A 22921-nucleotide genomic window follows, 5' to 3' on the forward strand; every position below is an offset into this window, starting at 1 on the left:
TGTTAAATACACAAAGAAGGAGAAAAGAAACCCTTTTTTGTAATTAATATTCAGGCACTACATAACCACACAAGACGTTTTATTTGTTGGTTTATTTATGATAAATTTTCTTAATTTTCCTCCATTTACTTAAATATTTTGTCTTATAATGAGGCAAATATTTGCCTTGAATTTAGCTTATATTTACGTTTGTTGCCAGCCTTATTTATATTCTTTGTTGAATTTAAAATGAGAACAATTAAAAATATACGCAATTTGTCAGTCACATGTGAAGGCATAATTACCACAAGATGGCAGACTTCAGCTACATATGAACCATTCTATGGATATGTTTAGGAGGTTAGTAGCTTGGAATGTTAATGAATGACAACGAGACATTTGTGTCGTCTCGACTTTCACTTAAGCCAACGTATGGCCAATTGTGATTCCTAGGAGAAGAGAAGGAGGGTAATAATTTTAGGCCTCAGCTGTAGACAAGTTGCATTTGATATGGAGGTTATTCATCTTCTTGAACAAAACACGTGTCATGGTGACATTAAACTTATGAAAGCTTGTATATAATGAAACGAAAATAGACATATTTTCTAAAAATAAAATTAAAGATGAATTTTTAAAGTCTTATTTTTTGTTTTGATTTCGAGCAGTTTCTTAAAGTCTTATCCCCTTCTATTTGGTGTACATTTAACTTTTATGTTTCCCTTTTTGTGCTCTCATCATCAAGAAATCCTTTTGATGAAAACAAGTCCTGCCACTAATGAATTGCCTCATACGAAACCATGGTAAGATTTAATTACCACTTTCTTCGTGATACCAATTGCCTTCCTGGTATTGTCTTTCTTATGCATATTTTCAGAAAATATTATATGAATAATTAATTACGAGCAATGATTAATTAACACTTTAGTCTTCAAAGAAAGGAAAACGTTTACACAATCTAAGGCAATTATTGTCAATGTGGTATATATTCAATATCTCTTCGAAGGACAAGTAACAAAAGCATAGACCTACCAAGGCAGGCATGAATAAAGATGGAGAAATATTGATGCTAATTTATTGTTCTGCTTTTAAATAGCAGATTAAATCATGGACATTTATCATTTATTTATCAGATGTTCAGCCATCTCGCGATAGTCATGGTCGGGCTTGGAATTCAGTAATATGTTCACTTCACTGATGAAGTAAATGTTTACAAAATTTTAGTAAATGTTTACAAAATCTTAGTAAATGTTTACAAAATTTAAGTAAATTTTTACAAAATTTGAGTGCATTTTTAACAAAGTTTGTCTGTCTGAGAAGATATAATGCCAAACGTCGTTAATACATTATATCTTAACCATTTCACCCTTCTTTTAGTAGCAGGATATCTGCTTGATACAAACTACAGACTCAGTACAGATTACTACAGTAATCTCAGTTTTTTTTTAAATGGTTATCCAGTTAAGAAATATTCATTCGCATGGAAGTTCATTATAAGAAATATTTTAGCTTCAATTGTCTCTTTCAGACATAGTAGTAAAGTACTTTTTATTAAATAGCTGGTCAGACAATGTGTTGGCCACACTTCCTTAGACATCGGGCACTATTTCAAGAATAACACATTAACCGTAGTAGCTGTTTTAATAAGACAGCTCCTTTATAAGTCATTAAGTCATTCCGTTTGCAACACATCAATATGTCCATTCCGGACCCTATAAAGTACATACACGATATTCTTGATTGTCGTGAAATTCTAAGACGATGCCCGTGTATCTGCCTGTCTGCCCTTGTCCGTCTGGCGGTGTATCAGCAATAATCACCCCAGAGCCTTCAAACTAAATATATTCATTACAGATTCATATTTTTTCCAAACGAAGGATAAGTTCTTGAACGGGCCAAATCGGACTAAACTAGGGTATATCTTCCATATACACCGATCTGACAATTTAGGGTTCTAAACCTATAACAGAAGCATTTATGGTCCAATTTCTCTGAAATATGAAACAATGAGTTGCACTTACTTTACTTTAATTGACTATGATGGAAGACAATTAACGATGCCCGTGTATCTGCCTGTCTGTACGTGTCCGTCTGGCCGTGTGTCAGTGATAATCACCTCAGACCATTCAAAACTATGAGCTGAAATTCATTACAGATTCATATTTTTTTCCATTCGAAAGTTAAGTTCTTGATCGGGCTAAATCGGACTACGATAGGTTATTGCTTTCATATACGCCGATGTAACGATTTAGGGTTTTAAACCTATAACAGAAGCATTTATTGTCCGATTTCTCTGAAATTTGAAACACTGAGTTGCACTTACTTTACTTTAATTGACTATGATGGAAGACAATTAACGATGCCCGTGTATCTGCCTGTCTGTACGTGTCCGTCTGGCCGTGTGTCAGTGATAATCACCTCAGAGCATTCAAAACTATGAGCTGAAATTCATTACAGATTCATATTTTTTTCCATTCGAAAGTTAAGTTCTTGATCGGACCAAATCGGACTACGATAGGTTATTGCTTCCATATACGCCGATGTGACGATTTAGGGTTTTAAACCTCTCTGAAATTTGAAACACTGAGTTGCACTTACTTTGCTTTAATTGGCTATGACGAAAGATTGGTCATAAGCGCCTCGATCTTAAATCTCTGCGCTAGGTTCGAAATGTCTTTCACCACTTGATCTTTTCATTCGAGTTGTGTTCGTCCCGGTATGCGTGTACAAGCATGGTCGCCTTCAAAAGAATTCTTCGCTGGAGTTTCTTTATTGATTCTGACAACATAATCTTGCCAACGCAACTGTTGAAATGTTATATGTTTAACAATGCAAACGATTAGTTTAATATGTCTTTCACTACTTGATCTTTCCATCCGAGTTCTGGTCGTCCCGGTACACGTTTACCTCCGTGATCACCTTCGCTGGAGTTTCTTCATTGATTCTGACAACATTATCTTGCCAACGCAACCATAGAAATTTGATACGTTTAATAAACCAAACGTCGCTCTGTGGGATAACAAAAAAAAAAGTGGAAATAAACCTGCAATTTTTGACCGGATAAAGATATCTTCACGAAACTCTACATGGTTTTAGGTGCTTATGTGCAAGAAATTATGGCCCTAGAGTACTCTTCGAAGTTCGTCACCTCGGCCCTACCAAATTGTTTTTTTTTTTTTTTTTTAATATGCATTTATAGACCGATTTTGAAAATTTGCAGGAAAATGCTCAAAAAACCCTACGAAAAACATGATAACATGTGCAGGATATCTAATATATAAAAATTTTGAATGGTATTTGGGAGAAGAGCGCAAATATATTTTAATATCGACATTGGGGCGAAATATCTGAAAGGCCGTATCGGCACCACTAAAAAGGAATTATTTCCTGATGTGCCAGTATCAAGGGGTGAGATAAAATAAGAGAGCGAAAGGAGGCGCAACAGAGTGGGCCCAGTTCAGCTATTCTTTTATAAAATTCAAGAAATTGGAGTAACAATTTTTTTTTTGAAATTTTTGCATTGTCATCTCAGGTATCCTATGGGAAACCTTTTCTAATACATCCCGTTACCTATCGTCGCCTCGATTATACCACGATAGTATAACCTGCTCCTATCCTCTTTCCATTCTCGCATCGCCTTAAGTCTCTCGTTTCGGCCCTTCTGCAAAGCTGGTTCGAACCTTAACCTCTTAGAAGTATTATAACATCGTTTGCGTAGAAGACGGATTCAAATCCCTCCTCAGTCAGCATTCGCCATAGCTTATTTCTGTTGGTCACCCATAGGAGTGGCGATAAAATGCCCCCCTGTGGCGTGCTCTGTACCACTTTCTCCCTTATATTTATGCCATGGGACACACAATTTATCCACCTGTTCTTTAGCATATGGTTTATCGAGTCTTTAAAGGCCCCTTCTACCCGGTGCTGGTTTAAGGATTGGATCAGTGCGTCTATTCAAACATTGTTTAAAAGCCCGTCGATGTCAATGCAAACCACCACTGCCTCATCTGCTTTCACAAGTACCCATGCTTCAGAACCATATAACAGCACGGGTAGTATCAGTGTCTTGTATAGTGGAATCTTCGTCTGTCGAGAGGTGACCTTGTTTCTAAACTGCTTACTTAGTCCAAAGTAGCTTCTGTTTGCCAGTATTATTCTTCGCTTATTCTCAAAACTGGTGTCATTCGTTTCGGTTATGGCGATGCCGAGGTGGATAAAGTTACTGACTGTCTCAAAGTTGTGGTTCCCAACGTTCTCCATTTTCTTTATCTGCTCGGTTGTGCAAGGCTTTTTGGGAGTTGAAACCATCCATTTCGTCTTATCTCCATTTACTGCCAGACCCATTTTCACTGACTCTCTTTCGATTCTTTCAAAGTCCTAGGCGCGTTGTGAAAATAGTGGGTAGATGGGTCGCCGGATAGTCGGCCTCATTCTGTAGTAACGCCGGAAATACGAGTATTCCATTAGGTCTGGGTGACTTAAATGGTTTAAAACTCCTCAAAGCTTCCTTTACCGTAAATTCCGTAATGATAAGCCTTCGTTGAAACTTATTTTTGCAAGATTCCGGTGTCTCGGTAAGTTCTGTCGACTCCCATTGTTCACTGTAAATTTTCTGACTTTTGACAAAAAAAAGTGTTTTGTGATGGGAAAAATTTATTTTGTAATTTTAATCGTTTATGTTATGCCAATCAAACCTCATTGGGGTACCTTTTTCCAGCCCGAGTTCCTTGGCGGGTTGCAAAAACTATTAGTTTAAATTAAAATTTTTAGAAATTAACTTCCCCCATATTATTTCATCGTACTCTGAATTCCCAATGCCGTTTCCTAATTTGTTCACGTAATTAACATTTTGGATTTAAAAATAACCTTCTTTGAACAGTTGGAAGTCATATTCCAAAAACAAAAAATGAGGATTCATGTTTCCTTATGCTGAAATGTGCTTTAAATAGCTTTTTTATGGTTTCGAAAAAAAAATATTTTATCGTTAAGGGAAATTAAAGTAGAATTCAAAAATTCTTCAAGCATTTGGTACTTAGCGGCATTCTTAATGTCGTGCCTTTGGGAACCAAAAATGTCGTATTTTTGGTTGGCTCACGTTTCAATTTGCATTACAAAAAAGGCGACTTAAATCAACTGGCTGCAAAGGTAGCCCCTAAAAACTTTTCAGTTGCTGTTATAGGGCCTTAAAGTTTTATTTATAACGCAGTACTTCATGATTTTGGTCCCCTTTCTGGGTGTCTGTCTTTATTCAACGTTCTGCCTGTGTAATTGGGAAAAGTCTTAAGAAGTTCGTATTATTTCTGCCTTTTCGGCGCAATTCTTATATGCCATTACTTACCACTTAAATATGAAATAAAATCCGTATTCTTGTCATTGCGAATCTCACGTTTTACCACATTCGCTTTGGGTAATGAATGTTGATGTAAGTATTTTGCGGCCGATGCTGAGGCGTATGATGTAATGTCAGCATACGCTGACCTCTGCTGTTTGCTGCCATGCGGCAGCGCCTGCAAATGCCTTTGCTGCTGAAGGTGGTGATCCTTAAGGCTGTTGGTGGTGGCATCAGCAACAACTACAACATTGTGTTGTTGCTGTTGTATAATTAAAACAAACGCCACAAGTAGATTAAATAACCATATGCAGTTAATGTCACACATTGTCCATTTCACAGTAATGACGCCACGTTCAGAAAATTTTAAAATTTACTTTTCGTATATTGACAGATATGCAATACTACGATGTCAAGCGTATATGTTTGCCTACATAAGTGGGTATGTGTGAGAGAGTGTGTGGGTATTATTTTTTGTTTTAAATTTTCACTGTCACAATACGCCACGGCGTAGTTTTTTTTTGTCTTTTATTTACTGCTTTCCCCGCGTTTTTCACAACTCACAATTTCACACTGAATTGCTTGAGGCATTAAAATGTGTCTGTGTGTGTATGCGGCGGCTTCTGTTGCCTTGCAAAGGTAGGCAATGCCAAGTCAATACGAATGACAGTAACACACGTTTGATTTAAATTAAAATTTATTGCTTAATGCGATTTAAGACCTTATGCTCCATGCGTTGGGTCTTCGCAGAAATACAAAGCACTGCGAATGATAAATGTGAGCTTTGATAAAAGCCTTTGTGTCTGTTTGTTGAATTTTCTTTTTGTTATTGTTTTTTTAGTATTTTTCTTTTTCTTTTTGCTTTATAGCTTCACTCTATGGTTTGAACATTTCACAAATATTTATGTAGCGATTATCTAAAACGACATAATAGAAGAATAAAATGAATTATTTACTATATCAATATTGAAAATGTTTTGTATTTATATAAAAATTTAAATCGTGAAAAGAGTTTTGGGGTTTGATATTGCTGAAAGTTTTCAAAAATCCTCTGATCATTAAGAAATAACACTGAGGTTAGGTTAGGTTGAAAAGAGGACGCAGATATTGATCAGCCCCATGCCACTATGGAAATACAGCTAAGACAGTCATCGGCTTGTTGTGTGCTCTAAAAGAAAATTTTAAGTTAGCAATTCCGTGCTCCTTCTCCTTCATTGTTTTCAATACCGCTCCCCTTAGGTTCATGTCTGGTATTGTGTCTCCACCTAAGTGCCGGTATCTGTTAGACGCGAAAGCCGGGCAATGACAAAGGAAATGCTCCATCGTCTCATCATCTTCCCCGCATACCCTACACATGTTATCACTTATCACGTAGTCCTATGTGTCCCGTTATGATACCAATAGCTATACTGACGCCCTCTATTTGGTTCAAGAAGCCAAGACCCAAGATAGGTTTATATGGCAGCTGTATCAGGTTATGAACCGATTTGTACCATACTTAGAACAGTTGTTGGAAGTCATAACAAAACACTTTGTGCAAAATTTCAGCGAAATCGGATGAGTATTGCGCCCTTTATTGGCTTATGAAGTCAAGGTCCATGATCGGGATATATGGCAGCTATATCAAGTTATGAACCGATTTAAACCATACTTAGCACAGTTGTTGTCATAACAAAACAAAACACTTTATGCAAAATTTCAGACAAATCGAATGAGAATTGCGCCCTCTATGGGCTCAAGAATTCAAGACCCAAGATCGGTTTATATGCCAGCTATATCAGGTTATGAACCGCTTTAACCTATACTTGGCACAGTTGTTGGAAGTCATAACAAAACACTTCATGCTAAATTTCAGACAAATCGAATGAAAATTGCGCCCTCTATGGGCTTGAGAATTCAAGACCCAAAATCGGTTTATATGCTAGCTATATCAGGTTATGAACCGCTTTAACCTATACTTGAGACAGTTGTTAAAAGTGATAGCAAAACATCACGTGCAAAATTTCAGGCACATCTGATAAGAATTGCGAACTCTAGAGGCTCAAGAACTCAAGACCCCAGATGGCATTATATGGTAGCTATATCAGGTTATAAACCGCTTTAACCTATACTTGGCACAGTTGTTGAAAGTCATAACAAAATATTTGATGCAAATTTCAGACAAATCGAATGAGAATTGCGCCTTCTAGCGGCTCAAGAATTCAAGACCCAAGATGGGTTTAAATGCTAGCTATATCAGGTTATGAACCGCTTTAATCTATACTTGAGACAGTTGCTAGTGATAGCAAAACATCACAAGCAAAATTTCAGGCACATCGGATAAGAATTGCTCCCTCTAGAGGCTCAAGAAGTCCAGGTCCAAGATCGGTTTATATGGCAGCTATATCAGGTTATGAACCGATTTAACCTATACTTGGCACAGTTGTTGGAAGTCATAACAAAACTCTTCATGCAAAATTTCAGACAAATCGAATGGGAATTGGGCCCTCTATAGGCTCAAGAATTCAAGACCCAAGATGGGTTTATATGGCAGCTATATCAGGTTACGAGCTGATATGAACCATACTTAGCACAGTTATTGAACGTGGTACCGAAACGCTTCATGCTAAATTTCGGCCACATGGGATACGAATTTCGCCCTCTAGATGCTCAAGAAGTCAAGACCCAAGATGGGTTTATATGGCAGCTATATTAAAATATGGACCAATTTGATCAATTTACCATCCCAACCGACCTACACTAATCTTATATATAAAAATCAATTTGTATTTGTTTGTAGGTTTGTTTGTTTGTTTGTGTGTTCCTTATAGACTCAAAAACGGCTGAACCGATTTTCTTGAAATTTTCACAGATGGTGCATAATGACCCCGTGGTGAAAATAGGGTACTACATTATTTTTATCTGAAGGGGCGGCGGACCCTCCCCCTTACCCTAATTTTTGGAAACGCCAGATTTCGGAGATGGGTGGTGCGAGTTAAGCGAAATTTTGCGTGCTCTCTTATAGTAACCTACAAAATAGTAACCTAAAAAAATTTGATATCCAAATTTCGGATAGGGTACTAAGGGGGGGCCGCCCCACCCTAAAAACTACCAAACACATATTTAGACCAATCACGTCAATATGGGACTCAAATGAAAGATATTTAGGATGAAAAAACGTATCTAATATCCAATTGTCGGACCAAGTGTTAGGGGGTCCACCCCAACCCCCAAAACACCCCTAAATCGGACATATTTACCGACCATGGCAATATGGGACTCAAATGAAAGGTATTTGCGAGTGGAATACGAATCTAATATCCAAATGTGGGACCAAGTTTCTGGGAGTCCACCCCTTCCCCAAAACACCCCCTAAACAGGAATTAGTTACTGACCATAGGAATATGGGCCTTAAATAAAAGGTATTTGAGTGTAGAATACGAATCTGATATCCAAATATGGGACCAATTGTTTAGGGGACCGCCTCTCCCCAAAAACATTTCCAAAAGAGGATAAATTTACGACCATAGCAATATGGGGCTCAAATGAAAGGTCTTTGGGAGTAAAGCACGAATCTGATATCAATATTCGGTAAAAGTGCCTATGGGGCCATCCCACCCCCACAGCATCCAAATAGGAAGTATTTGCTGACTATTGCAATATGAGGCTCAAATAAGAGGGTTTTTGGAGTAGAACACGAATCCGATATATATTTTCAAGGCTCCGTCCCCGTAAACACCCCCCAAGCCGGTCATGTTTGCCGACCATGGAAATATGGGGCTCAAATTAAAGGTATTTGGGAGTAGACTATGTACCTTAAATCAATATTAGGGACGAACTGCCTGGGGGACGTCCCACCACCACAACAACCCTTAAATAGGACGTATTGGCTTAGCAAGACAATTTGGGTCTTAAAGGGAGTGGAACTAAATATTTATAGTTTTTGGGGCCGATACCCCAAACCGGACATAATTGCAGACTTTTGCAATGAGGAGTTTAAATGAGATTTGAAAACGAAGGCCAATGGCAATATGGGGTTCAAATAAATGGTATAAAATATGTGAGAATAGAGCACGTTGCTGATATATTTTCCGGGCTTAGTGCACGGGGGACCACCCCAATCCCCAAAACACCCCTAAATCGGTGATGTTTACCGACCATGTCAATGTGGAGCTTAAATTAAAGGTATTGGGGGTAGAGCAAGAATTGACACCCACTTTCATGACCAATTTTCTAGGTTCTACCCCTTCCACAAAATACCCCACAAACAGCAAGTTTTTACTGACCATCGCGTAATGGGACTCAAATAAAGGTATTTGGGAATAGAATACGAATTTGATATCCAAATGTAGGGCAATGTAAAGGGTGATTTTTTTGAGGTTAGGATTTTCATGCATTAGTATTTGACAGATCACGTGGGATTTCAGACATGGTGTCAAGGAGAAAGATGCTCAGTATGCTTTGACATTTCATCATGAATAGACTTACTAACGAGCAACGCTTGCAAATCATTGAATTTTATTACCAAAATCAGTGTTCGGTTCGAAATGTGTTCAAATTTTGACAAATTTTGTTCAGCGATGAGGCTCATTTCTGGTTGAATGGCTACGTAAATAAGCAAAATTGCCGCATTTGGAGTGAAGAGCAACCAGAAGCCGTTCAAGAACTGCCCATGCATCCCGAAAAATGCACTGTTTGGTGTGGTTTGTACGCTGGTGGAATCATTGGACCGTATTTTTTCAAAGATGCTGTTGGACGCAACGTTACGGTGAATGAACACATTTCGAACCGAACACCGATTTTGGTAATAAAATTCAATGATTTGCAAGCGTTGCTCGTTAGTAAGTCTATTCATGATGAAATGTCAAAGCATACTGAGCATCTTTCTCTTTGACACCATGTCTGAAATCCCACGTGATCTGTCAAATACTAATGCATGAAAATCCTAAACTCAAAAAAATCACCCTTTATTAAGAGCATCACCGCTTTCCCAAAACACCCCCAAAGGGAAAAAAATTTTCGACCATGCCAATATGTGGCTCAAATAAAAGGTATTTGAGATTAGAAAACGAATTTGATAACCTATTTTGGGGCCATGTGTTTGGGAGACGCCTCATCCTGTAAACTCCTCTTCAGCAAATGGCAATATGGGGTTTAAATAAATGGTATTTGAGACAAGAGCACGATGCTGATCTTTTTTCAGGGCCGAGTATCTGGGGGACCACCTCTCCCCCGAAAACACCATTAAATCAGACATCATGAGAATATCGGGCTGAAATGAAGTATTTTAAGAATGGAGTGCACCTTACATCCAAACTTAAATTCGTAGACCGATAGAGATCATATGGGATTCAGATAAAGGCACTTATATTGTTAAACTGCTTGTCAAGCGATATACTAAATATTTTCGTAGCATGGTATTTCACTAAAAGCTCTTTAATGGTCGAAAATAAATATTCCAAGGAAATTGTGTTCCATATAAAGTAAAAGAAGGCGCAGCGGAGCGGGCCCGGGTCAGCTTGTAAGGTATATTTGTGAAAAATTTCTAGCGCCTAGCTTTACTCTCTCGAAAGTTAGCGTGCTTTCTACAAACTGACGGATGGAAAGACGGGCGGACATGGCTAGATCGACATAAAATGTCATGATATGAAAATTATTTATTCTTCATGGGATCTTAGATACATATTTCGAGGTGTTACAAACGGAGGCCACCATAGCGCAGAGGTTAGCATGTCCGCCTATGATGCTGAACGCCAGCGTTCGAATCCTCGCGAGACCATCTGAAAAAATTTTCAACGGTGGTTTTCCCCTCCAAATGCTGGCAACATTTGTAACACTTTGCCATGTAAAACTTTTCTCCAAAGAGGTGACGCCCTGCGACACGCCGTTCGGACTCGGCTATAAAAAGGAGGCCGCTTATCATTGAGCTGAAATTTGAATCGGACTGCACTCATTGATATGTGAGAAGTTTGCCCCTGTTCCTTAGTGGAATCAGTGGCTAAGTGGTTCATGAGCAAAATTTGCATTTACAAACGGAATGACTTAGCTACTATACCCCCATCCTATGGTGGAGGGTATAAAAATTGCAATTCGAAGTTTCTGCCTTCGAAAGTTAATTTTTTGTTCTACTGTTTGAAGGTGTCACATAAATTGGTTTCCTAAGTTTGCTTTCCTTAAACTTTTCTCTCTTCATATATCTTATTTTCACCCATGGCAAACATGGCAAAAGCTTCTAATAAACATAGGTATAATAGGCACAAAGAAACCATTAAAAGTTATTAGATCGCTTCATAAACTACAACAAAAATAAGGTTAAAACTTAATCATAAATTTTCTTTTGCTATCTCACAGAGATATCTTTGTGAAATAAAACACTTTTGCACGAATATAGGAGTACGCGACAATGGTGCGTTTTCTTCATATATTCGTATTTGGAATGTCCTGGCAAATATTTATTCTTGCTGCCGCATTTCGGTAGTAAGTCTGTTTTATGTATGTTTGGCGGTGTATGTCATGGGCTGTGCCTTAGCAACACCAAGTACACAAAGTTCACTCATTCGCTCACCCACAACACTTACACACTCATACAAACATACATAAATAGACAAGGCAAACAGAAAAGCTTTTGGCCAATCCAATGAATAAATATGTAGTTAAGATTTTGTATTCACTGGAATTAATTTGGCCAGTGCTGACTTCTGCTGCTACTATCTGCAAGTCTTGGACAACCAACAAATATTTATGCCTCGCAGGACATTTAACACTTCGAGTACGAAGGACGTCGTCGAGGACGACTTCAATGACTGTCTGTCAATGTAATGCTGTTGAATGTGTATACATTTTGTACTTCTTGTTGTTGTCTGTGGCTGTGTGTGTGTGTGTGTGTGCTTATGTTTGTGTTTATTCCCGCTTTTCTTTTGCCCTTTAATCAAAGGAATTTTCACATTTGTTCAGCTACAATGCTTGAGAGTTTTGGCATTGTTTTCGCTTTCGTTTCAGTTTCGTTTTGTTGTTTGGGTGTGTGTGTGTGCAAGAGTTTTTACGACGCCATAGTCCTGCTCTCAAATCTCCAGGTGGTAATTTGTGATGAAAACTTCAATCGTAGTCGACCAAAGCAGGATATTTTGGAATTTGTATGATGTTGTAGTTGTTTTTGTAAGGGATTCTCTTTTTTTTTTGTCTCTGTCACAGTGTACAAAGTTTGCCACGTGGCTTTACACAGTTCCGCATAGAGACACTGTTATTTAATATTTCATTATTTTTTACTACTCCTATATATGTTTTGTTTGTTTTCACTTTATACAGGATGATAACAATTTTTTGTTAAATTTCTTTAATATGAATGCTCAGTTCACACAGTTTTTTTTTTGTCATTGTATACATCAATTGGTTGATACGATTCGTTTAAACTCGTCAAAAGAAGATAATTAAATATTCCGGCAATTTTTTTATTGTTAATTTTTTTTTCCAGCTGTCAGCAATTATGTTTTGTTTTTTTTTTATTACTAATTGCTGCTTTGTTTTTTTACCCTCCACCATATGATGGTGGTATACTAATTTCGTCATTCCATTTGCAACAACTAGTAGTATGCGTATAAGATGCCATAAAGTCTATAAATTATTGATCGTCTTGACATTCTAAGTCGGCTAAGCGATATCCATTTGTCTGTTCGTCCGTCTGTGGAAAATACATTTACTTTCAAAGTAATAAAGCTAGGCACCTGAAATTTTGCCCAAATTGGGATTGTACTTCGGTTGGGATTGTAAATGGGCCATATTGTTCCATTTGTTCGTATAGCTGTCATATAAACCGATTTTGGTTCTTAATTTCTTGAGTCTCTAGAGATCGCAATTATTATACGATTTTGCTGAAATTTTGCATGTTTTTGCATTTTTTTTAATGACAACTGTGCTTAGTATGGCTCAGTTCATATCCTGATATAAGTTAGGTTAAGTTGAAAAGAGGGTGCAATATTAATCTACCTCATGCCACCATACACATACTCCAATAATCGGCTTACAAAACTCTCAGTGCTACTTACAAAACCCTTAATTGTTTTACATGCCACGCCCCTAAGTTGGGTTCATGTATGGTATTGTGTCCCCTCCTAAGTACCGGTCTCTTTTAGCCGCGAAATCCGGGCCATGACATAGGAAATGCTCCAACGTCTCTTCATCTTCCCCACATACCCTGCATATGCTATCACATGCCGCACCCATTTTGGATAAGTGAGCTCGTAGTACAATGTTTACCGAGAGCTGTACTGACCTCCTTCGTATATTATTGCAGTAACAGCCTCGTCCTCTCATAATCGGGATCACCCCATAGAATTTTCGCCGTCCAACACACGGTGTCACAGTGCTATATGCGCATTCGACGCCCACGCCTCTAACTCGGAATGCGTTGATCCGAAAAGCTTCGGGTTAATCGTCTGCCCATTCATTTCCACTTACTCCGTTATGGCCCGGCACTCAAACGATGCGGATTGTGCTATGACCAGAGAAGGAGTTAATCTCCTTCTTAGATTCCAAGATTGTTCATGATCTTACCTTCCTGGTTGTTATTGCCCTTATGGCCATTTTACTTTACGACGTCCTAGCATTAGCACCTCAACACCTCACGCATTCCGTCAATGCCCGGATGTCCGCCTGCAGGACTGTATTATGGTCAGGCAGTCTAAAACAGATCTCAATCCCTGGGTTCTCAATGTAGACCCCCAGGCTGACTCTGTCCTCTAGCTTTGGTCCATCCGTGTAACATGGTCTCCCAGATAGCAATACTAGGGTTCCGTCAGTCCAACACTGTTCCGCTGGCACTCGACCTGAAGTGTCGTCTCAGGTATCCGATCGGAAACCTCTTCCATTCCTTCCAGGTAGAGGTATAATCGTCGCCTCGATTATACCTCCATGGTATAAGCTGCTCCCATCCTCAATTCATTCTCCCATCTCTTTAAGTCTCATAGTGACAGTGGCTGCCTCACATTTCATATGTAAATATGTTTATGGGTCGGATATCTAAAATAGTCTCCAGTGCCCTAGAGGGCGTGGTCCTCATCTCTCCGCCTATGCCAAGACAACATGTTCTCTGAACCTATTTTAAGGTCCTTATGTTGCACTTTTTCTTCATAGCAGTTCACCAAACTACTGAGGCGTTTGTAAGTATTGGTCTAATCACGCTTCTGCAGAGCCACCTAGGATTAAGGTCCCATTTCGAGTCGCGGCCCGTCTACATAGTGCCCATCATTTGTGAGCCTTTCGAGTACGCTCCTGAATGTGACACTTCCAATTATGTTTCCTGTCACTCCTAATGCTTATGCCATGGGACTCACAATTTATCCACCTGTTCCTTAGCATATGGTTTATCCAGTTTCTAAGAACCCGGTCCACCCGTTACTGGTCTAAGGATTGGAACAGTGTGTCAATTCGAACATTGTTTAAAGCCGCCTCGATGTCAATGCATACTGGCAAAGTGGACGTCTTCGTACGAACGATTCTTCTATTTAATGCACAACTTCGTGGAGGGCAGCCTCCACCGACCTTCCATTGACATAGGCATCTTGTCCTGTATTTAAGCACTTCGCTGGATGTGCTACTCTTTATAATGGTATCCACAATACGTTTCATGGTTTTGAGTAGATGGGACGTAAGGCTTATAGTTCTGTAGGCTTTTGGTGTCGCATTACTTGCCTGGTTGGGCTTTGGTATAAATACCACCCTTGCCCCTGCCAAGCTTTCGGATTATATGCAAAGTGGGGCGACAGATAGCCTGCCTCCTTCTGCGGTAACGTCGGAAATATTCCATCAGGTCTGAGTGACTTAAGTGGTCTGAAATGGTATCCACAATACGTTCCATGGTTTTGAGTGGAAAGGACATAAGGCTAATAGGTCTGTAGGCCTTTGGTGTCGCATTACTTGCCTTGCCGGGTTTGGGTAAAATTACCACCCTTGCCTCCTGCAAGACTTTCAGATTTTATGCAAGCCCCAGGCAAGGTGGGGCGCCAGATCGTCTGTCCTCTTTTGTAGTAACGCCTGAAATATCCCATCAGGTCTGAGTGACTTAAGTGGTCTGAAACACCTCAAGCATTCCTTCACCATTAATTTCGTAGTTATAAACCTTCGATCACATCATTGTTCCAAGATTTCGGTGTCTCCGTGAGTCCCGTCGTATCAATAGAAACTCGTTTTCATCAAAAGCCTCAACATGTCCTTGTTTGTCTATGCTCTCATTCCCATATCGTCTACTAAAGTTTCAGTTTGGACATGGGTTTTTGAGTGAAACTTTTTCATCTTGGCGGCGTCATTAACGCTATCGACCTGTCCGCAGAAAAGCTTTCAGAAGGGACGTTTTGTCGCACTGGTAATCTTATTGTGTTTCTTGAGCCGTGTGTGATACACATCCTAATAAACTACTGCTTTTTTACGACCAGCTCTGTTATAAAATCTGCGGAAATCTTTCCCAATTTTGCGAATCTGCCCGATCATCCAGGGTTATTCTTGGACTGGTTTCCTTTCTCGAAGAGTACAACTATATTCGAAAGACTCCACTATTGCAGTCGTAATCCTGTTGACATTGTCGGCAATGTCTTCTATGCTTAGGCAATCTAAATTATCTTGCCCAAGTCTTTTTCTGAGTAGTCTCCCGAATTTTGCCCAGCTGAAGCGATGGTCAGAGAAGGAGTTTTCCTTGGATTCCCTCCAATCCTGAACCTCATCGATTAGATTTTCCGAACGAATTGGCACATCTAAAACCTCCTCCCTAATCCTATTAACCAAGGTAGCAGTGTCACCAATATCAAGTGTTATTAGGTCGTTATCATTCAAGAATTCTACCTGGGCTTGGCCCCGCTTATAAATGTGGGTACTACCCCACGAAACGTGGTGAGAATTCTAATCGCACCCTATAAGTACCTCATGTCCTGTCTGTTTTTTTCTTTCCCTACCAACCGCTGCAGCTCCAACGTAGGTAGCGGAGAGTCGAATAGCAGATAAAGTGATGCCACCGTCTTCCTGTCTCATCACTGTTGCAACCGACGTTGACAACTCTAGGGAAGATACATAATTTACATTTTTATGACAAGTAACGTTTTAGCATAGAATAATTGTTAATTGATATGGTTCAGAGCAGAAACTTTGTTCCGGGTCGTCCATGGCTCCTGAATTAAGTCAATATGAATCTTGCCCTTGCTGATTTTCTCCATCAGAGCGTGAGTAGCTGTCTCGCTTCGGTGGAGGTTTATCTGGATGACCTCAATCATTGGTCCTCCATTAGATGGGCTTCTTGGGAGTGGATGATGATTTCATTGTCTGCTCTCTGTTCCTTAGGTTGCATTGAGTTTCCCGTCATTGCACTGCCTGATGTTTTAATATTAGGGTCTTTACCTAATCTAGACTTCCGAATCTTAAGAAACTGGGTAATGGTTGCATAATCGGGCCCCTGTTTGTTTGCACTGCTGGTGTTCCAATATTATGATCTTGAAATTTTGCACGTGGTGTTTTGGTATGACTTTAAATAACTCAGCCAAATATGGTTTAAATCGGTTTATAATCTGATATATTTTTGCCATATAAACCGATCTGGGATCTTGACTTCTTGAGCCACTAGAGGGCGCAATTCTTATCCGATTTGGCTGAAATTTTGCATGATTTGTTTTGTTATGATTTTCAATAACTGTGCTAAGTATGATTGAAATCGGTCCATAATCTGATATATCTGCCATATAAACCGATCTGAGATCTTGACTTCTTAAGCCTCTAGAGGGCGCAATTCTCATCCGAATTGTTTGAAATTTTTGCCCGACGTATTTTGTTATAACTTCCAATAACTATGCCAAATATGGTTCAAATCGGTCCATAACCTGATAAAGCTGTCATATAAACCTATCTGGGATTTTTATTTTTGAGCCGCTAGAGGGCGCAATTCTTATCCGATTTGGCTGAAGTTTTGCATGAGGTGTTTTGTTATGATTTTCAATAACTGTGCTAAGTTTGATTGAAATCCGTCCATAACCTGATATAGCTGTCATATAAACCGATCTGAGATCTTGACTTTTTAAGCCTCTAGAGGGCGCAATTGGCACTTTCAATAACAGTGCCAAGTATGGTTCAAATCGGTCTATAACCTGATATTGTTGCCATATAAACCGATCTGGCATTTTGACTTCTAGAGCCACTAGAGGGCGCAATTCTTATTCGATTTGGCTGAAATTTTGCATGAGTTGTTTTGTTATAATTTTAAACTGTGCCAAATAAGATTCATATCAGTCCATAACCTGATATAACTGCCATATAAACCGATCTTGAATATTGATTTTTTGAGCCACTAGAGGGCGCAATTCTTATCCGATTTGGCTTAAATTTAGCATGACGTGTTTTGTTATGACCATCAACAACTGTACCAAATCAGTCCATAACCTTATAAAGCTGCCATAACCGATCTGCAGATTTGCGCAATATCCACCCGATTTGATTGCAATTTTGACTGAGCCCAGTCTAAATCGGTTCATAACCTTATATAGCTGCCACATAATCAGATCTGCTAATTTTGCTAATTTAGTTTCTAGAGTGTGCAATTCTTTTTCGATTCGGCAAAAATTTTGCACGTCGTGTTTTGGTATGACTTTACACAACTGTGCTAAATATGGTCTAAATCTTTAAATTAGCTGTCATATAAACCGATTTTCCGTCTTCGACTTCTTGAGCTCCTAGAGGGTGCTATTATTATCCGATTTGACTGAAATTTTGCATTTTTTTGAACTTGTCACCTGCGATGCATGGTGAAGGGTATATAAGATACGACTTGGCCGAATTTAACGCTCTTTTACTTGTTATTTTTCATTTATGACTTTGCGCAGCCTGTTTGTGACTATTCAATGCAAATTTCATATTTCAGTGATTTCGTGTCGTTTTTTTTCGCATGGTTTTTTCGCTTTGATTTTTATTTCCTTTTGTCGTGAAACAATCTATGAAATGAATTCTATATAAATTAGTGAATAGTGAAGCAATTATTTTATTTAAATTATGTACAAAATATGGCCTCAAGTTTTATTTTTGTCTGCACAGCATTTATTTTTTTATCTTTAGCCATTAAAGGATAATTGAAATGACTAGTTTTTGGCCAAATATGAAAAAAAATCCTGGTTAATATGTTATCAATTGAATTTGTATGCAAACGAAGTTTAAGCGTTTTGTTAATAAAATCATTGACTTTTATCTGCTGCCCAAATGAATAATTATTAAAGTTTTTCAATGACTGATACAGTTAATTAATCTTGAACTAACCTAAATTGAAATCAAATCTGTCATATGTGTGAGGTATGCAAAAATAAACAGAAGTTAAAGCGTACTAAGTTGGGCCCCGGGGAATCGAATATTCAGACAAAACTTAGTTAAAGGGCAGAATTTTACTTTGCATAACAAATTTATGCCAAACCAAGCAAAATGGAAGCTTCTAGGAGCAATAGAAGGCCAATCGGGAGTGGGCCTTTATGGCAGTTATATTAGATTATAGCCCGGCCGACACGGGATAGCCGTGGACACCACACGGGCACTATCACGGGAAGCTTAGGAGTAGCTAAAAATGCGGAATAGCTAAAAATGCGGAGTAGCTAAAAATGTGGAGGCCACCGTAGGGCAGAGGTTAGCATGTCCGCCTATGACGCTGAACGCCTGTGTTCGAATCCAGGCGAGGCCATCAGAACAGCGGGGCTTTTCCCCTCCTAATGCTGGCAACATTTGCGAGGTACTATGCCATGTAAAACTACTCTCCAAAGAGGTGTCGCACTGCGGACCGCCGTTCGGACTCGGCTATAAAAAGGAGGCCCCTTATCATTGAGTTTATAAGCTTGAATCGGACTGCACTCATTGATATGTAAGAAGTTTGCCCCTTCTACTTAGTGGAATGTTCATGGGCAAAATTTGCATAGCTGAAAATGCGGGCAGTCCGCGATTTCGAGAGGAGAGTCTCAGTGAGGAGTCAGGTGGCACTGGCTCTAATTTAAATACTAAGTGCCAATGATACTGGCCTTCAAATTACAAATGGTCAATATTAGCTTCTGTTCCCTGATTAGGGACGGCTAAAGGGGAGCATCGGATCTTGGAGCAAGCAGCTCGTGACACCGTGGGATACCTGCACACGCACACACAAAACCCATGCGTTTGAGTTTTGTGGGCCAGTAACCCGTCCCCGGAAAATTATAATAATTTCTTTGAGGCACTCGCCTAACGTTGACGACCCATGCAAACAAAAAAACGACTATGATTTGTGGAAATGCATCTGGAATGCCCGGACTCTGTATAAAGAAGGTGCAGTATACGCATTGGCGGATGTATTGCAAAAGTACAAGGCAGATATTACCGCCTTCAGGGAAAAGTGATGGACCGGGAATGGCGTCACAACAACACCAAACAGTGACAAACTATATCATAGCTGCTATGACACGAGGCATGAATTTGGCTGTGGATTTGTGGTTAGTCGGAGACTGAAACTTGTCTACAACTTTATATCGGTGGATGAGAGACTAGCCACAATACGCATAAAAACCAAATTCTTCAACATCAGCCTTATTTGTGCCCATGACCCGACGGAAGACAAGGAGGAGCAGACCAAGGATATTTTCTATAAGCGCCTAGAAGGAGAATACGACCACTGTCTCGCCCTTCATATAAAAATAAATAGTTCTGAAAGATTTTAATGCGAAGATAGGGAAAGAAGACATTTTTGGTCCAACCGTCGGAAAGTTTAGCTTCCACGCTATAATGTCCGATAATGGGAATGGAAGCTGGATATTGAAAAACTGCAAACACAACGTCATACTCCACTCGACTGAACCAACTGCTTGATGAAAGCACTCCTTGTCCGGAAGGTAAAACGGCGCAGTGGCAAACTATTACCCACTCCATGGAAAATGCAGCGAAATCCGAACCTGGGTACCAGATCCTCCACCAAGAAACCAATGGTACGACCAAGAGTGTCGAGATGCTGCTGAAGCCAAGACTGCGGCATACAGGACAACCAATCAGTAACAACGCGCAAGATGAAGGACAGGTAACGGGGAGAAAAGGAGAGAGGAGAAACGTTTATTCCGCAGAAAGAAAAGGGAAATGGAAAGACGTGAGTGTGTCCGAATTGAGATGTACAGAAGTCAGAATGAAGTCCGGAAATTCTACCCAAAAAAATAAACATCAAACCGATGGCTTTGGTGTAGGCACATCCTCCTGCAGAGACAAAGAAGAAAATCTGGTAACTGACAAAAATAACATGCTGAGAATATGCTGACACAGATCATATGCTGAGAATATGGGAAGAACATTTTACCCAGCCGATAGTGTACAAGTAGCAGTGACTCGGCAGCAGGAGCCGACGGGTTACCCGCTGAACTATTTAAGACCGGAGGCGACACGCTGATAAGGCGTATGCATCAGCTTATCTGCGCAATTTTGCTAGAAGAATGCATACCCGATGATTGGATCCTCAGCATACTATGTCCCATACACAAGAAAGGAGACAAGACAAAATGTGCCAACTACAGAGTAATAAGTCTCCTCCCCATCGCATACAAGATACTCTTGAGCGTACTGCGTGAAAGATTAAAACACAAAGTCAATGAGATAATTGTGCCCTATCAATGCGGCTTTAGACCTGGCAAATCCACCCTAGACCAGATATTCACACTGCGCCAAATCCTGGAAAAGACCCGAGAAGGACAAATCAACTCCTCTTTGTTGACTACAAAGCCGCTTTCGATACCCCTTTATATTCAATGTTATTTCAAGCCATGACTGAGTTTGGTATCCCTGCAAAATTAATAAGACTCCGCAGGTTAACACTTGCTGATACACGTTCCTCTGTAAGAATAGGAAGAATCTCTCCGAATCATTAAAAACCAAACGAGGTTTCAGACAAGAAGACAGCCTATCGTATGAACTCTTTAATATCCTGCTGAAGAAGATTATACGAGAAGCAGATGTGAATAGATATGGCACACTAATCACAGTAGAACTCATGCTACATGCTAAGCCGACGACATCGATATCATAGGTCGGTCACCCGAAGTAGTAACTGCAGCCTTTGAAAGAATCGAAAGAGAATCAGGGAAAATGGGTCTGGTAGTAATTTGAGATAAGACAAGTTGGATGGTATCAACTCCCAGAACACCTTGTACAAACGATCAGATAAAGAAAATGGAGAAAGTTGGGAACCACAACTTTGAGATAATCAGCAACTTTATCTACCTCGGCACCGCCGTAACCGTAATGAATGACACCAGTTTTGAAATGAAGCGAGGAATAATCCTGGCAAACAGTGGCTACTTTGGACTAAGTAAGCAGTTAAGAAACAAGGCCACCTCTCGACAGACGAAGATTACACTATACACGACACTGATACTACCCGTGTTGTTATATGGTTCCGATGCGTGGGTACTTGTCAAAGCAGGCAGTGCTTGGAGTGTTTGAGAGAAAGATTCTTCGTAAAATAAATGGTCCAGTTTATGTTAATGGAGAATATAAGCGAGGAATGAATCACGAACCATATGAGCTGCATGACGAATGAATCACGAACTATATAAGCTGTATGACGATTTTAGCGTAGTAAAACGTATTAAAATACAATGGATGCGTTGACTAGGTCATTTTGTCAGAATAAATGCAGAAGCTACAGCAAAGAGTCTTTTGAAGGCGGTCACGATGGTACACTCAAACTGGGACAAGTGATGCCGCTATGAGGCTCGCTGTTCTTGCTCGTCAATAGAAAGGAGGCTACTTATCATTGAGCTTAAACATTAATCAGACTGCACTCATTGATATGAGAGAATTATGCCCTGTTCCTTAATGGAATGTTCATGGGAAACTTAGATTAGCGTAGTAGGTTTTTATGGGAGCTACATCAGATTATACACGGATCAAACCATACATCTCACGATTATTGGAAGGCACAACATAAGACTACATGCAAAATTTCAGCCAAATCGGATAACAATATGGATAACTAGGGGCTCAAGATGTAAAATAGGAAGATCGGTATATATGGGAGCTATATCAGCTTACTCACCGATTTAGACCATACGAGGCACCATCTTTGGAAGTCTTCAAAGAGCACTATACGCAAAATTTAAAAATTTTTACTTCCTATTTTGTTCTTCTCATGTCCGTCTGGGCGCGAATTCGCCTGTCTGTCTGTCCACGTTTTGCAATCAAGGTATAGGTAGCATTTGTCATCCAATCATCGCGAAATCTCCGAAATAATGTCCGGGCATGAGCAGAGCAGGTGTTCAATCGGGCTTGAGGTTCGCCAACGTAAATCCAGAGTTTCGGTAGTGGTGGTAGGGTCCATCCTCCGGATCTTCTTAGGGGCAATAAGGTTAACTTTTATATAAAACCGGTTCAACGGATTTTTTAAAAATCTCAAAAACTTAAACCGGTTTTTTAACAAGCTAATTTTTTTTAAATTTGAAACCCGGTTTTAGTAAAAAGCAGGATTATTGATCACTCTTCTAATTAGTCTTTGTAAAATTACGTTAAGATTGGCTGGACAAACATTTTAAAAGCCATTCATTAGAGATCTCATTTACCAAATTCTTCATGCCGATCGGCTTAGACCTACTTCTGGTTTTGACTTAGTGATGTCCGTCTGTCTGTCCGCCT

At 39.5% G+C, this 22921-nt stretch overlaps 1 protein-coding gene and 1 long non-coding RNA gene across 3 annotated transcripts in view; one reads left to right on the forward strand and one right to left on the reverse strand.

The window, feature by feature from the left end:
* The window catches only part of LOC106080881 (basic-leucine zipper transcription factor A), a 433190-nt gene that overhangs the window by 398694 nt on the left and 11575 nt on the right, over positions 1 to 22921 (reverse strand). For both annotated transcript variants that reach the window (XM_013242487.2, XM_059366478.1), the window contains exon 2: positions 5312 to 6219. In XM_013242487.2, the coding sequence (XP_013097941.2) occupies positions 5312 to 5630 (319 nt within the window). In that variant the 5' untranslated portion in view covers positions 5631 to 6219. The remainder of the gene's footprint in view (positions 1 to 5311; positions 6220 to 22921) is intronic.
* Positions 1 to 22921, forward strand: part of LOC131996710 (uncharacterized) — a 329687-nt gene that overhangs the window by 245498 nt on the left and 61268 nt on the right. The gene's annotated exons all lie outside the window — the stretch shown is intronic.

The sequence above is a fragment of the Stomoxys calcitrans genome, chromosome 4, assembly GCF_963082655.1.
Source record: "Stomoxys calcitrans chromosome 4, idStoCalc2.1, whole genome shotgun sequence".
Lineage (NCBI taxonomy): Eukaryota > Metazoa > Arthropoda > Insecta > Diptera > Muscidae > Stomoxys > Stomoxys calcitrans.